Source organism: Pan paniscus, chromosome 2, assembly GCF_029289425.2.
Source record: "Pan paniscus chromosome 2, NHGRI_mPanPan1-v2.0_pri, whole genome shotgun sequence".
NCBI classification, from domain to species: domain Eukaryota; kingdom Metazoa; phylum Chordata; class Mammalia; order Primates; family Hominidae; genus Pan; species Pan paniscus.
The window spans coordinates 17,482,356-17,497,339 of NC_085926.1; the positions used below are offsets into that span (position 1 = coordinate 17,482,356).

Genomic DNA, 14,984 nt, shown 5'->3' on the forward strand with positions numbered 1-14,984 from the left:
TAAAGACCAGTAGTTGCAGTATATAGTTTTTTTAAATGGCTAATGCTATGAAAGGAGTTAACAGAAGCGTTGGGGAGGTGGAGGATTATACTTGTAAGGGCCTAGTTATTCATTTCACTACCAAGCCATGAAGGAGAAATCTGTTTTAATGCACAAATCAATAAAATGGAGCTTTAACATGTGAGAAGCCAAGTGATAACTCTGATATAGTTTCCTAAGCTATGCGGGCTGAAAGCTGGGTTATTTTATTATTTAAAAATTCTAGGTAGGGGACTGTGGCTCACACCTGTAATCTCAGCACTTTGGGAGGCCCATGTGGGCGGATCACTTGAGACCAGCCTGGGCAACATGGAAAGACCCTGTCTCTACTAAAAAATACAAAAATTTGCCGGGTGTGGTGACGCATTCCTATCGTCCCAGCTACTTGAAAGGCTGGGGTGGGAGGATCATCTGAACCCTGCCAGGTCAAGGCTGCAGTGAGCCATGATTGTACCACTGCCTGTGTGAAAAAGTGAAACACTGTCTCCAAAAAAAAAAAAAAATCTAAACCCTTACTCCACTGTATTTTTTGGCCCCATTAATGAATCAACAAAAAGCAACCAACATAATTTTTTGATAAAAGCTCCATTATAGGCCATTTTACTTCAATGTTTGTTTCATATTTTAGGTTTTAAGATAATACTCTAAATCACCAGTGTCTCCTCTAGTTGTGCCAAGACCAATCAACCAAAACTACCACCACACAACCTCCCATGTCTGGGAGGTCCAGGAATACTAGAAAGGATGGTGGAGAATATATCTTAAGACATGGATATCCTTTTGCAGACCAAATTGCCTAAAGGGGTAGTGGATAAGGGCTATTGCAAGGCTACTGTTTCTCTGTCTGGTCAGCAGTAAGGTTTCATTGCTCCTAGGACACTGGTAAATGAATAATATCAAGGTATTTGCAACGTGGTTCAATGACTGTTCACATAAATCCAACTCTAAAGTAACTGTAAAGTAGCCTATCTCCCTTCAAGCAAATAAAGAGAATTGCTACATCAATGGAAGATTTTGAATAAAACTGAAAAGCAGATCTAATTAATAAGATATGGACAACTCAATGAAAAAAACATCAGAAGTAAGACCAGAGGACTTTTTTCTTCAAATTTTAAGGATCTAGATTTTACCAGCAGTGAGGTTCTCAACACAATGTAAGAACATAAATACAAAAAACAAACAATCACCCAAATCTAACATTAAAGCGTAAGAATATTCTTCGCCATCTAAATGTTCATCATTGATATTTAATCACTATCTTTTTAATGTGAATTTGGAATCAGATTTTTAGTTCACTTCCTGTGCCTCCATCCACTCAAATGAGTTAGTGGTTTCTTGAAAATGACTTAACCCCTAATAGATAATCAATAGTCTTCCAATCACCAAATCATGTATTTCCTCCTTTTATACTCTTTAACCTACACAATGCTTGAAAAACTGCTTGCTTTGAACCTTCTGGAAGCTCTCATATCTGTGGCTTCTATAATTTTGGCACTGTGACTTCCCCCTAGTTTGATTATTCCTCCAGTAAGTACTATTAAAATACTTCCTCTATCCAAGTTCTAATCATGGGGACTTTCTACAAATCAATCCTTAGCTCTCTCCTTCCTCTTTCCTTTGATTTCTTATTTGTCTCATACCTTGAATTGGCATTTCTGGAGGATGACTCACAGATCTCTAACTCATGGTCTTTCAAACTGAAGTCTCTCATATCCAACTTTTTTTTGAACAGCTTAATTTAGAGGAACTAGGCTTGGCATGTTCTTTGCTCTCGGATGTCACTTTGTCCTACTGTCATACCAGTTGAAAAATCTGTTTTTAAAGAGACATTTTTAAAATCCACGCATTTTTTATCCTTGTTACTGCATTCAGAAACTTCCAGGTCACTCTCCTATTTATTTAACAATCTGTCTTGAATAAAGCCACCATTTTCCTTGACAACCTTACAGTCTAACTTACAGTTTTTTATCTATCTAAACTGCCATTTTCCTTGATATCTAGGGTGAATTTTTTATTAGTTACTTCAAACCAAGCCCTATCCAAATCATTATAGATCCAAATTATTACACAGAAATAATGGAGCATTGAGCTGCTTTATTGGCTAACACCACACAATGTTTCACCAAATTAATGCATTTATCAAACACATAAGAATTATTAAGAGATGTGATAAAAGACCATGTTACTATTTTCTCTGGAATTTAGAATATATATTAGATAGGTACATTTCATATAAAACACATAACATTTTAGATTATTAGGAATCACTGTGAAAAGTTTGCCACCACCCTCACCATCCCTGTTACTCTTAGACATCAAGCAAAATTTTGGCCCTACTGCTCCCACATTCCCTTCAGGACTCCCATCACCACACTACTCTTCCTTCTCCCTTGACTCCATCCCTTCTAAAACTGTCTACCCTGCCCTCTGCAAACCACCTTCCATGATAGCAAATATCCTTATATTCTCAATCCATCAATGAATTCTTCAACCATCAACTTCCTTGCCTACTGTTTACCTGTTACACAGCCCTGACAAAAACCCTGGCTGTTCTTCTTTGTGGCTCAATCCTAGCTGCTGAATTCTGCTGGACATAATCACATACATTTACAAGCTGGAATCACCCATAAATATGATGTCCCATTTCAACTTGTCTCCAAGGTTATGTATGTCTTATCAACCCACTTTAACCTTTTTTACTCCCCACAGATCTTCACATGCTTCGCCTTGTTATTCACTGTCAGCAAATAATGTCACACTAACTTATCAAACGAGAGATTAAAACATCAGTGATATCTCATTCAACTCTGCCATCAAACCCACGAACTTGTTGCATCTAAACACCTCCTTTTCTTTTTCCCTTCTATGATTACAACAGACAATAAGGTCCCTCTTCCTGTCTTTGCTCTACACTGCCTCTCCTCTGTACTTCCAAGACCGCAGAACTCTTCTTCCACTGATTTTTACTTTTCCTAATACTGTTGTGCCTTTTCTCTTCTATTCCTCATGTCAGTTTAGTATAGAATACATAATTCACTTATATGAAATATACAGAGTGCTGGCGTATGGATTCTTCAGATTACAAAAAGCACTGTGCTTATCACAACAACGACTTTGTCCACTGGACACTTCTATTTTCTTAACTTTAGTAATCTCTGGCAGTTTTGCTCATTCTCCTCTTGACATCTTAGCTTCTTTGGTATCACACCATCCTGGTTTTCCTTCTACTTCTCCAGCCTCTTTTTTTAAGTCTCCTCTGCGGGATCCTCTTCTGTTGCAAGGCCTTTAAATGACTTTCCTTAGACATCGGTCCTACGTCCTCTTCTCGGCCTACATGCTATTATGAGGTAATCACAATCATTGCCATTGTTTTTGCTACCATACTTAAGCTGACAAATCTTTATCTTCCAGCCCAATTCAAGTTTCAGACCCATACATCAAAATCATTAGGGTGTCTCATTTGAATGCCCTAAGGTACTTCTAACTCACATCTGAAACTGAACATCCAATGTCATGTCCTCTGCAGCCCTCTATCCCGTCTGTACCATACAAAATTCTTTCTCTAGATTTCCCTGTCTCAATACTGGCATTATCACAGACCTAACTAGTCAACTCAGAAAACTGTATGTCACTGCAAACTTCTCTCTCCTACCATTTCCCCATATCCAGTCAAGTAGTAAATCAAGTACTATCAATTCTACCTCCTAAATAACTCTCAAATGTTTCCACTTCTATTTCCATTGATACTTTCCAGTACAGGCCACTATCATCTCACCTAGAATATTTCGATGGCTTCCGAAATGATTGTTCAGCTTCTAGTTTTTCCCCCAACGCTGTAGTTTATTCACCCTACTACAGCCAGAATAATCTTTGTAAAATGCAAATCTGACCACAAGATTCTTTCACTGAAATACCCACCGTTCTTCATATAAGGGAGCTTCATCCTAGTCTTCAGTCTTATTTGTAGTCATTCTCCTTTTGAACTCTAATCTTAAATCACACTGAAATTCTTTATGTTTAGCAGAGGGCAAGCTCATAGCATAAACTCTTTACAATCATCTGGCTAACAGCTACTCATCCTTCAGGTTGTGGCTTAGATAGACATCACACCTTCCTTGATCCACCATTACCACAGTTGGATTCTCTACCAATATACTCACTGTGCAACTGTTAATTCCTCTAGGAAAGCACTTACTATTCTGTCTTTATTGATCATTTACTTCTCTCTGCTGGGCACCCCCAAATCTGGCTACTAGCCATAGACACCATGGTATCTTTTTCAATGTTTTATTTCCAGCACTTAGAACAATGCCTAGTACACGCAAGGCACTCAAATATTTACTGAATGACAAAAAATGAACTTTAAAAGCTTAAGAAAAGCTGCTACTCCGATAGTTACTGGTTCTATCATATTTCATACAAAAAACAAACAATATTTGCTATATATCACGTTAGTAAGTTTAAGAAACCAGGTATCAAGAATACTATCTACACAAAATGTTCACTAAAAATTATGTGCATTAAACATGTGTATTAAATGTAAGCATACTACATATAGTCTATGCTCCCAAATTATGGCCACAAATTTCTTAGAAAAGTAATAATTTATTTCCTTAGCTTTCCCTTTGCCAAGTGATTACTGCTGTGCATTAACTCAATAATTCTTAATCATCATAACTTGACATTTATTTGCCAGAAAACTCTCTGCCCATTTGGTTTTATGCTAATTCTGAGATGGGTCATATTTAAAAGAAAACATGGAATAAGTGAATTTTAGGAGAAACTTCAAAGGAAGAGAGGTCAAAGAGAACAGAGGATAAAACTGGAGAGTATATTAACTTTTGAAACCCTAAAAGGAGAAAAATTCAAGTGCTAGAATTATCAGGGACAATGAAACAGAGTTCATACATTACAACTTAAGATAGGAAAGGGAAAGACAGATGGAGGAAAGAGGCATTAAGCAATTATTAATTAACATAAGTGGAGGTACTCAAACTGATAAAACAACACAGTTTGCTCGTTCATCATTACTGAGCAGTGCCCATGTGCCAAGTACTAGGTATACATACATTTCCAACACAATTCCTGCCCTCATAAAGCTCACATGTGAGACCAGGAGACAAAAAATAAACAAGGAAACAAATTAATATAGATTATATAAATATATAAATAAATATAAAAAATCATGTTCTCAATATATAATCCTATATTAATTTGTTTCCTTGTTTATTTTTTGTCTCCTGGTCTCACATGTGAGCTTTATGAGGGCAGGAATTGTGTTGGAAATGTATGTATACCTAGTACTTGGCACATGGGCACTGCTCAGTAAATGATGAACGAGCAAACTGTGTTGTTTTATCAGTTTGAGTACCTCCACTTATGAGAACACATGGACACAGGAAGGGGAACATCACACTCTGGGGACTGTTGTGGGGTGGGGGGAGGGGGGAGGGGGGAGAGATAGCATTGGGAGATACACCTAATGCTAGATGACGAGTTAGTGGGTGCAGCGCACCAGCATAGCACATGTATACATATGTAACTAACCTGCACATTGTGCACATGTACCCTAAAACTTAAAATATAATAATAATAAATTTAAAAAAATTTTTAAAAAAAGGATTATATATTGTTGAATGCTCTGAATGAATCAAAAATAATGTCAGAAAAATGGCATGTGTGAAGGCCCAGAGTTTAGAACTGGCTTAGCATATCTGAGCAAGACCAGACAGACAAGAAGACAGCCATGCACATCACAGTCAACAGTCTGGATTTTATTGTTAATATAATGGGAAGTCACTAAAGAGTTGTAAGCCAGGGAAGAAAGTAAAAAGACTTTTTCATCTCTAAGATGACTCCAGCTAGTTAGCCCAGAGTAGGGTTTATAGTACTTCAGACACCATTTTTTTTTCTTTTTTTTTTTTTTTTATTATACTTTAAGTTTTAGGGTACATGTGCACATTGTGCAGGTTAGTTACATATGTATACATGTGCCATGCTGGTGCGCTGCACCCACTAACTCGTCATCTAGCATTAGGTATATCTCCCAATGCTATCCCTCTCCCCTCCCCCCTCCCCACCACAGTCCCCAGAGTGTGATATTCCCCTTCCTGTGTCCATGTGATCTCATTGTTCAATTCCCACCTATGAGTGAGAATATGCGGTGTTTGGTTTTTTGTTCTTGCGATAGTTTACTGAGAATGATGGTTTCCAGTTTCATCCATGTCCCTACAAAGGACATGAACTCATCATTTTTTATGGCTGCATAGTATTCCATGGTGTATATGTGCCACATTTTCTTAATCCAGTCTATCATTGTTGGACATTTGGGTTGGTTCCAAGTTATCTAGAAAACCCCATCGTCTCAGCCCAAAATCTCCTTAAGCTGATAAGCAACTTCAGCAAAGTCTCAGGATACAAAATCAATGTACAAAAATCACAAGCATTCCTATACACCAACAACAGACAAACAGAGAGCCAAATCATGAGTGAACTCCCATTCACAATTGCTTCAAAGAGAATAAAATACCTAGGAATCCAACTTACAAGGGATGTGAAGGACCTCTTCAAGCAGACACCATTTTTATACTTTAGCCAGATATCTAGATATCTTCAGCAGAAGAAACCCATCTTTTAATCAAATTTAAATCCACCTCTACTATATGGAAAACAACACTAAAGATCATGATAGGACAGCATCATCTTATTATATTGACATCAGTCAACTATTTTAAATTACCAATTTCTTCATTAATAAAGCCAGGACATACCTTCCTAATTCTAAAACATGTCATTGTAATGGAAAGAAAGGAATACTTGGAAAAAAAACAAAATTATAGGAAGCAAAACGGAGTTGGCAGGATTCTGAACATCTTGGATTTTTTTTAAGTTGCCAAATATTTTATGAATGACAATAGAAAGCAAGCTTTGAAACAGATAGTATATTAAAAGGCAAAGAAAGGTTAGGCAATTATTTAAATATATAAAAGCTATTAAGTAAGAAGGTGAATACTGTGACATACAAAATTTAAGGAGGTGAATTGATCAGGGGCTGATCCTTCATGAATGGTTTTGCACCATCCCCTTGGTGACAAGTCAGTTCTCAGTTCACTTGAGATCTAGTTGCTTAAGAGTCTGGGACATCCCACCATCTCTCTTACTCCTGAGATATACCTCCTCCCCCTTTGCCTTTTGCCATGATTGGAAGCTTCCTAAGGCCCTCACCAGGAGCAGATACCTGTGTCATGCTTCCTGTACAGCCTGCAGAACCATAAGCCAATTAAAGCAATTTTCTTTATAAATTGCCAGCCTCAGGTATTTCTTCACAGTGATGTAAAAACAGACTAACAAAGGATCCCCTACAGAAAAATTTCTCTCATCACTGATGACATTCCAATCTCTTATAAGCTTGTGAAAACGAGTGATTCCAACAATATTATTTAATTAATAGGTTTGCTATACCTGAATTTTGATATTGTTATCTTAAATTTAAAATAAAGTGATTACTTCTTCATTTTATTGGTCATTAAAGGTTAAGAGCAAATAATCATAAATAGTCTAACAAATATTTTTGCTTTTTTCTTTTTAACTAAATTACTAGTAACTTGTCAGTTATTAAACTTTGATCATAGATCTTGGAATTTTATGTGGTAATTAATGTAAACTAAACTGAACAGGGCACACAGAAAATGTCATATTTTCTATGCTGTTCTCTATTTGAAAAAATAATTAAAGCAGTTAAAAGTTTAATTAACATGGAAAATATCTCCTAAGACTTTGCATACATATCCGTATATATTTTTACTAATAGAACCTATGACAAGAAATGTTTTTAAAAATTACACATAACCTCTACACAGGCAAAGCACTAAAGTGCAGTGTTTAAATACTTAGAAAATGAGTCATCCAGTAGTAACAAATTCCCTAAAGATTATGGCAGAAATGTGTAAAAAGCTTCAAAATACTTGAAGAAAGCCCAGGGAAGACATATATTAAAATAAGCAAACATAATAGAAAGGTGATGATTTTCTTCAAATAATATGACAACCTCATTAAAATGCAACATGTTTTCCTGTAAAAAGAAAATCAAAGAAGATGAAATAGATGCTTTATATAAAATATTTACCTATACAATGAACAAAGCCCACTATGGTTAGCAACCTTTATGGCTTTGAAGAACAAGATATTTACATATCTTTCTTTCTGCATGTGCGTGTGCGTATGTGTGTTTTGTATATATTTTTAACAGTTGACAGCTGTTTTAGAGCATACAGAGATGCCAAGCTGAATGAGGGTCTTGATTACTTCAAGATTAGCTATCGAAAGTTTCTATTCATTTTAAGTGTTGTTAGTTGGAAGAGTCATTAGTCACTTCCTTGTCTCATAGAACATCAGCATACATTTACATTGTTAATGAACATTTGGGGTAAATGAATTAATGGCACTTTTAAACATCAATTCAGTTCTAATAACTTAGTATGTCATAGAAATGTTAGGCTAGGATATAAACGAAAAGCCTTTTTAGTAAAGGTAACTACTCATTCCTGTAAACAATAAAGGATAAAATTAATTTAAAATGTTATTTTAACCAGGTTAAAAAAAAAAAACCTCAGTATTTAATGAAATAGGCCATATAAAACTACGTGCTTAAAAAACAAACAGCAACCCCGTCTCTACTAAAAACACAAAATAATTAGCCAGGCGAAGTGGCGGGCGCCTGTAGTCCCAGCTACTTGGGAGGCTGAGGCAGGAGAATGGCGTGAACCCGGGAGGCACAGCTTGCAGTGAGCCGAGATTGCGCCACTGCACTCCAGCCTGGGCTATGGAACAAGACTCCGTCTCAAAAAACAAACAAACAAACAAACAACAACAACAAAAACTATGTCCTCAAATAACCATAGTAATCAGAAATAGTATGAAATATTTTGGTGAAACTATTTTATACACTTGTAACACAAAGACATTCACTTTTAAAACATCCACTTACAGAAGTACTTGCAAAATAATTTGATTTATTTAACTATGAATGCTTCTTATGAGTATTACATTTAAGAGAAAATATCACTAGAAAAGGTGTCATGCTTAGCACTGAGATATTAAAATAACTGAAATTGAAATGAACACTATTTTCATATTATCAAAATCTTAAACATAAGTCTTGAGTTCTTATTTAACAAAAAATATAAAAATTTAAAAATTAAATCACAAAAATAAGCTGGACAAATTCTCTCCCATTTTTATTAAAAACAACAATGGCATTTGTATGTAGGAGGTATTAAAGATGCGCAAAAAGCATAAACATTCTGCATAAAATTTGTGTTCTAAAGAAATAGCCACTTTAGGTGGGAGTCAATTCTTTTTTTAAATCAAAACATGAGTTAAAAGCAGACCTTGGCATCAATATAAACAGAAAAAATCATTTTGTTTGAAGAAAATAACACACGATTTACTATGACTAATTTTCCTTTTTATAAGTTTGTCTGTATACTTTGACTAATTTATGTTTTAAAATAGATGTCACAATCTTGATACCTGCATTCCACAAGTGAAAAATTACAAGCAGCCACTGAGTCAATTAACTTTATCAAATATTTAGTGAACTGCTTAAAAACTAAGGATAAGGCTTCAAGAATTCTCACAAACTCAATTGCTTCTGTCTAAGAAACTATGTTATTACTATCATTAAGTAAATACTGAGAAAATAGTAGAGTTCTGATACATAAACATTTGATACATTTTTATAGGGTAGAACCTGAATACGGTCTACATTTTAACTGTCTACCATTTAATAATTTCAGTGTATAGATCTTTAAAAATATAACACAAATTTCAATTACTTTTAAAAAAAAAGAGGATGAACAAATTTCAATTACTTTAAAAAAAAAGAGGATGAATCAAGTCTTTTATCCTGGAATAATCTCAATCTGCTGAAAGGGGAAAAAAATCCCTGCAAAATCAACACCAAAAATTTAAGAATCTTTAAAAGATGTTTGACCAAGGCCCTTTCGCATTTCAACATTCTTATGCTGAAGTCATTGTTCAGTTTATTATTTTATTTTAAAGAACGACAGTGCGTTAAACATTTGGCTAATGCTTCCATGAATAACTGTGGCTTGTTGAAGTATTCATTAGTGTCAAGAGTGCTCTGTACATATCCAGAATAACATACTTAACACTGGCCTGCTCAGCTTCATCAAAATGTGTTCACACACATAACGTGGACACAGCTAACTGAGGGCCCTCTGCTAGGTTTCCCAGTACACTACCTACAAATAGTATTGGCATACAAAACTCACCTGCAGACTTGTTAGAGTAACTGGACAAGGGGTCAATGCCTACTTCTTGTTCTTCTGGCTGCAGAGGATGTCTAGTTTCAGATAAGGAATGATACATTGTGGGAACTGGACAGCGTCACCAAAAGTAACTACCTGGGAGGTGAAAAAATACAGAGAAAAATAATAAATTCTTTTTCTGCTATGACTGGGAATAAATATAAGACTGAAATGATTACACGAGCATTACAGACATTAACAAGTTTTTCCCAGGCTCCAGGGACTGTTATCTCACATTGGTAGGCTTATGCAAAGAAGGGGAAAAGGTAACAAAATTTCCATTTCAAAAATTTCTCAAAAATCTGAGCATGATTTATAATCTTTATCTTAATTTTGAATCATATTTATTTTCAATAAATAAGCTAAATTCTAAATTAAAGACAATATTCTCACATTTATAGCATCCTTTTGTTTTACAGCCAAAATAATAAACATTCACAATAGAACTTTCAAAATACAGAAAACATAGCAAATTAAAATTATTCATGATAGTATTAGCTAGAAATATTAGTGTTAACATTTCAGTGTATTACACATGTACTTCCTGTCTTTATTCTGGGCATTTAAAATACATATGGTTTTAATGTGACCCATAACATGGTAAACATACTGATTATGTAATCTATGAATACTTTAAATTCAGTATTTTCCTCCCCAGTTTAAAAAAAAATAACAATTGTGTGTCTATAATTTCTAATTATTCCTAGCATTCTATTATATAGTCAGCACAATTTATGTAACCAATTCCTTATTTAGTAAACAACATGTTTTCAGTTGTTCAATACTACAAACAGTCTCAAAAATAAATATCTTTTAGTAGTATGTCTGTATGATATCCATGATTATTTCCTTAGGATAAATTCTTAAAGTACAATAGCTGGATTAAAATATATATTAAAAAAATAAGATTTTAGCAAACTGTACTCTATAAAGGTTTGTACCTAATAGAACAATTCATTTCTCCTTGATTCTCATTAACAATGGATGTTTCCTCTTTGATTTTCTGAACCAACCTGATAGTCAAATTTTGTATTGTATTTGCTTGGTAACTACTGAGATACTGTTTCTCTGACATTTGTTTATTGTCTTTTGTTAATAGAGTTAATTGTTATGACTGTCTTCATGATATCTAAACATGCTTTAAGTATTAAGAGTATTAAACCTTGTTTATATGATACATATATTTTTCTCAAAGTGTATCTGTCTTTCAGTTGTATGACATTTTTGTGACATAGGTAACTTTTTACATGCTCAAATGTATCTGTATCTCCAGTATAATATCCACCTCTGGTGTTATACTTACAAGATTTTATAAATAACTACCTACATTTCCTTTGGTCGTTTTGAAAGTTTTCCCTCTCACTTCTCACTTATATAAATTATTCCATATTGAACAAATTTTGTTTTAAATTATTTTCAACTTCCAACCTACACTATTTGTAAATTTTATATGTCCCTAAGATGCAAATTATCTTCTCAAATCATAACTCTTTCAAAACATAAACCAAGTTCACCAATTGTCATGCAAAATAATGTAAGTAACATAATCTTTTAAATTTCAGGAGCAGCAAGGACATGAGAAAAAGAGGAAATAATAAGAGAAAAAAGAAGTGGTAAAAGCAAGTCCAAACAAAATGAGTATCTAATTTTATAGGATATGGTCTTCACCTATGGAGGAAAAGCTCCAGAGATGTTCATGAATACATAAATTCTTGATGACCTTTTACCAAAACAAAATGCTCCTCTATCGTATTTACTTTCTCTCTAAAACCATCACCTAGTAAAATATTCATATACATGTTCTAATTTTTATCAGAAGTCTCCAAAACCCCCTACATCCACACAATCACAGTCAGACGTTAATAAAACCTATCCCCCTGGATGGAATTGTGGCTAAAACAATATAAGCAGAGGGTTAGGGAAAACAAAGAATTTGGTAGCTAACATGCAGTAAGAATATCTAAAGCCATAAATCTTAGATCCATAAACCAAGACAGTTGTCAGTTATTTGCTTATGTGTGCCAATCAGTAAGCATATACTGAGCACTGCTATATAGAAGAAACTCTGGAGAATATAATCTAGTAGAGGACAGCGAAATGCAGATGATCGGTTATAGTATAACACAGAGTTTGACAAATTCTGTTGGACAAATAAATAAATTCAGAACCAACGTCCTCTACTATGGAGCAGTCACCAAATTCAAATGTCTAATGAGATCAGGCAAAAAGTATTATTATTTATGGTTAACATTTATGCACAATGAATATATGCCAAAAACTAGTCTAAATGTTTCATGTACACTCATTTCATCCTCCTTAAAACCCAACTGATTTATCTTTGTCAATTTTATTTTCATTTTACCACAGAGAAACTGAGGTACAGAGAGAGTAATTAATTTGTCTAGAATCACACAAGGAGTAAGCATTAAAGCCAAAATTGAAGCCATCCTGTCTGGTTCTAGAGCTCACATTCTTTCTCCTACATTAATTTGGCTCTAAATAAGTCAGTGCGACAAAAAGACCAGGTATAAAAAAAGGGGGTATAAAAAGATGCAGCCTATGAATAATTAGAACACCCTTTACTCTGCTTCAGCTTTTTCAAGACAAGCTAGAAATCAAAAATTTTATGTGAAATCTGGTAATTTGTACATGTTAGCAAATAATTCAAATTAAAAGAAAAATACTGAGTAGAACAGATTAAACACTTTTCAAAATTTTATTTGGCCCATGGGCAACTATTTTAATGTAAGATTTATATTCTTCATATATTTTGTTATACTCTTAAAAATATACAAGTAAACATTTGAAAATGTCTATTTCAAGTTAACTGCTAGATTCCTTAAATTTTCTTTAATATCTTAAACCATGTTTTCATAATCTCAGTAGCTGAATTTCTTATTTTTACAGTACACTTTCACTGTTACAGGTTTCACATACCTAAAATAAATAAATAAATGACTTTTGTGTATTTTAAACTATATAAAAAAATAGACAACAAGCAAGTTGCCATCAAAGTTTATTTTTAAAAGGAGTATTTTTTAAACCCTCATCTTTATGTTGTCAGAAGAAAATACTCTGCCACACAATGATATTCATACATTCATTTAAGGTGCTAAAAATACTTAAGGTCTTTTTGATGCCTTAGAGAAAGTTCAAGAAGTCATTTAGTTAATTTAGCTTAAATTATAATTCTTTAGAACTTAACAAGTCTATGATAATATCCAATAGCCAGAATACAAAATCAACCAAATACCCCAGTCTACAACCATTCTATATAATCAAGCATCCATTATATCCTGATTTATTATGCCTATAGATTGAAAATGAACCACTGAAATGTTTTTATAATTAAATAAAGGAAACCAGCTAACTAGTAATAATGAGTTATTTTCAAGCAATCTGTTGAAGAAAACGTGTGGATAATGTTCGTAGTTTTCTTTTAATTATGGATTTAAATAACCTAATTCAAAAGTAACTGATTAAGAAGTTGCTTTCATTTTTTTATCATTTTGTTTTAAATATAAAGAGCTATTTTAGCTCTCTTGAATCTAAAAAAGCAACTTAAGTTTGTTGGTTACTGCTATTGGGATTACCTTATGAAATCATAACATAATGTTGTTTTTAAATATGAAATCATTTTCCTACGAATTTCCCAATTTGTGTTTCATAAACATTCCAGTAAGAGAAAATGATTGATTACAAAGCAGAATATCAAAGGTTTTTAATAAATTTGTCTATTTTAATATTTATGAATAAATTTTTACCTGCAAATATCAAACTATAAAAAATTAAGAGATTTTATTTAGTCTAAAAATTTTTAAACAATCACTGTAAAAGTCCAGCATAAACATAACACTTACAATGGTTCATTAGATCTCTAAATTTGATTACAAACTCCAACTTCTATCCTTGATTTTCTATCCTTAATTTTCTCTTATATAGAACTAAGATACATACAGAGAAAAGAATATAAAGGCCAAAAACATGCCTCTTAGTAGATGACTACTTAAATCCATAATTGATAGATTTTAGTTCTCTTCAATGGTATCTTCCTGTTCCTAGAATTTCTCTGGCTCATAAAAATGATGCCTGAAGAATTATTTTAAATAAAAGCAATCTCATTTTTCTGACTGAGAAAGCATAGTAATACACCTTCCACGATCTGGGAAAGGCCCTATCCTTCCTTTGTTACACTTACTGTAAATAACAATTTCTCCTATTCACATGAGTTTAAAATTCCAAAAAGTCGTAACTAATTTTACAATACGGTTTTAGTGCTAACCTGGGCACAGGAGTTCACAAATATGCTAAAATTCCCATTTAAAATGCAAGACTAATCTTTAAGATATTTGTACTGGTTTCACAAGTCTAGAGGTTGGAGTATTAAATCTTAAAAGTGATCTGTCTGAAAGAAAAGACTTCTTTTGCAAATAGTTAATTTTTAATAAAAGGGTAAGCGTTCGGCACTAAAGCTTAGAAGGCAGTTTTAAACTACACTTAAAAAATCAAAGCAATATTTTCCATGTAAAAAAAATCAATACAGGCCGGGCATGGTGGCTCATGTCTATAATCCCAGCACTTTGGGAGGCAGAGGCGGGCAGATCACGAGGTCAG

General features: G+C 33.7%; 1 protein-coding gene across 25 annotated transcripts in view; it reads right to left on the bottom strand.

The window, feature by feature from the left end:
* Positions 1-14,984, bottom strand: part of TBC1D5 (TBC1 domain family member 5) — a 595,437-nt gene that overhangs the window by 342,369 nt on the left and 238,084 nt on the right. For all 25 annotated transcript variants that reach the window (XM_063602211.1, XM_063602210.1, XM_055109554.2 and 22 more), the window contains one exon: positions 10,335-10,466. In XM_063602211.1, the coding sequence (XP_063458281.1) occupies positions 10,335-10,431 (97 nt within the window). In that variant the 5' untranslated portion in view covers positions 10,432-10,466. Of the gene's footprint in view, positions 1-10,334; positions 10,467-14,984 lie in introns of those variants that run through there.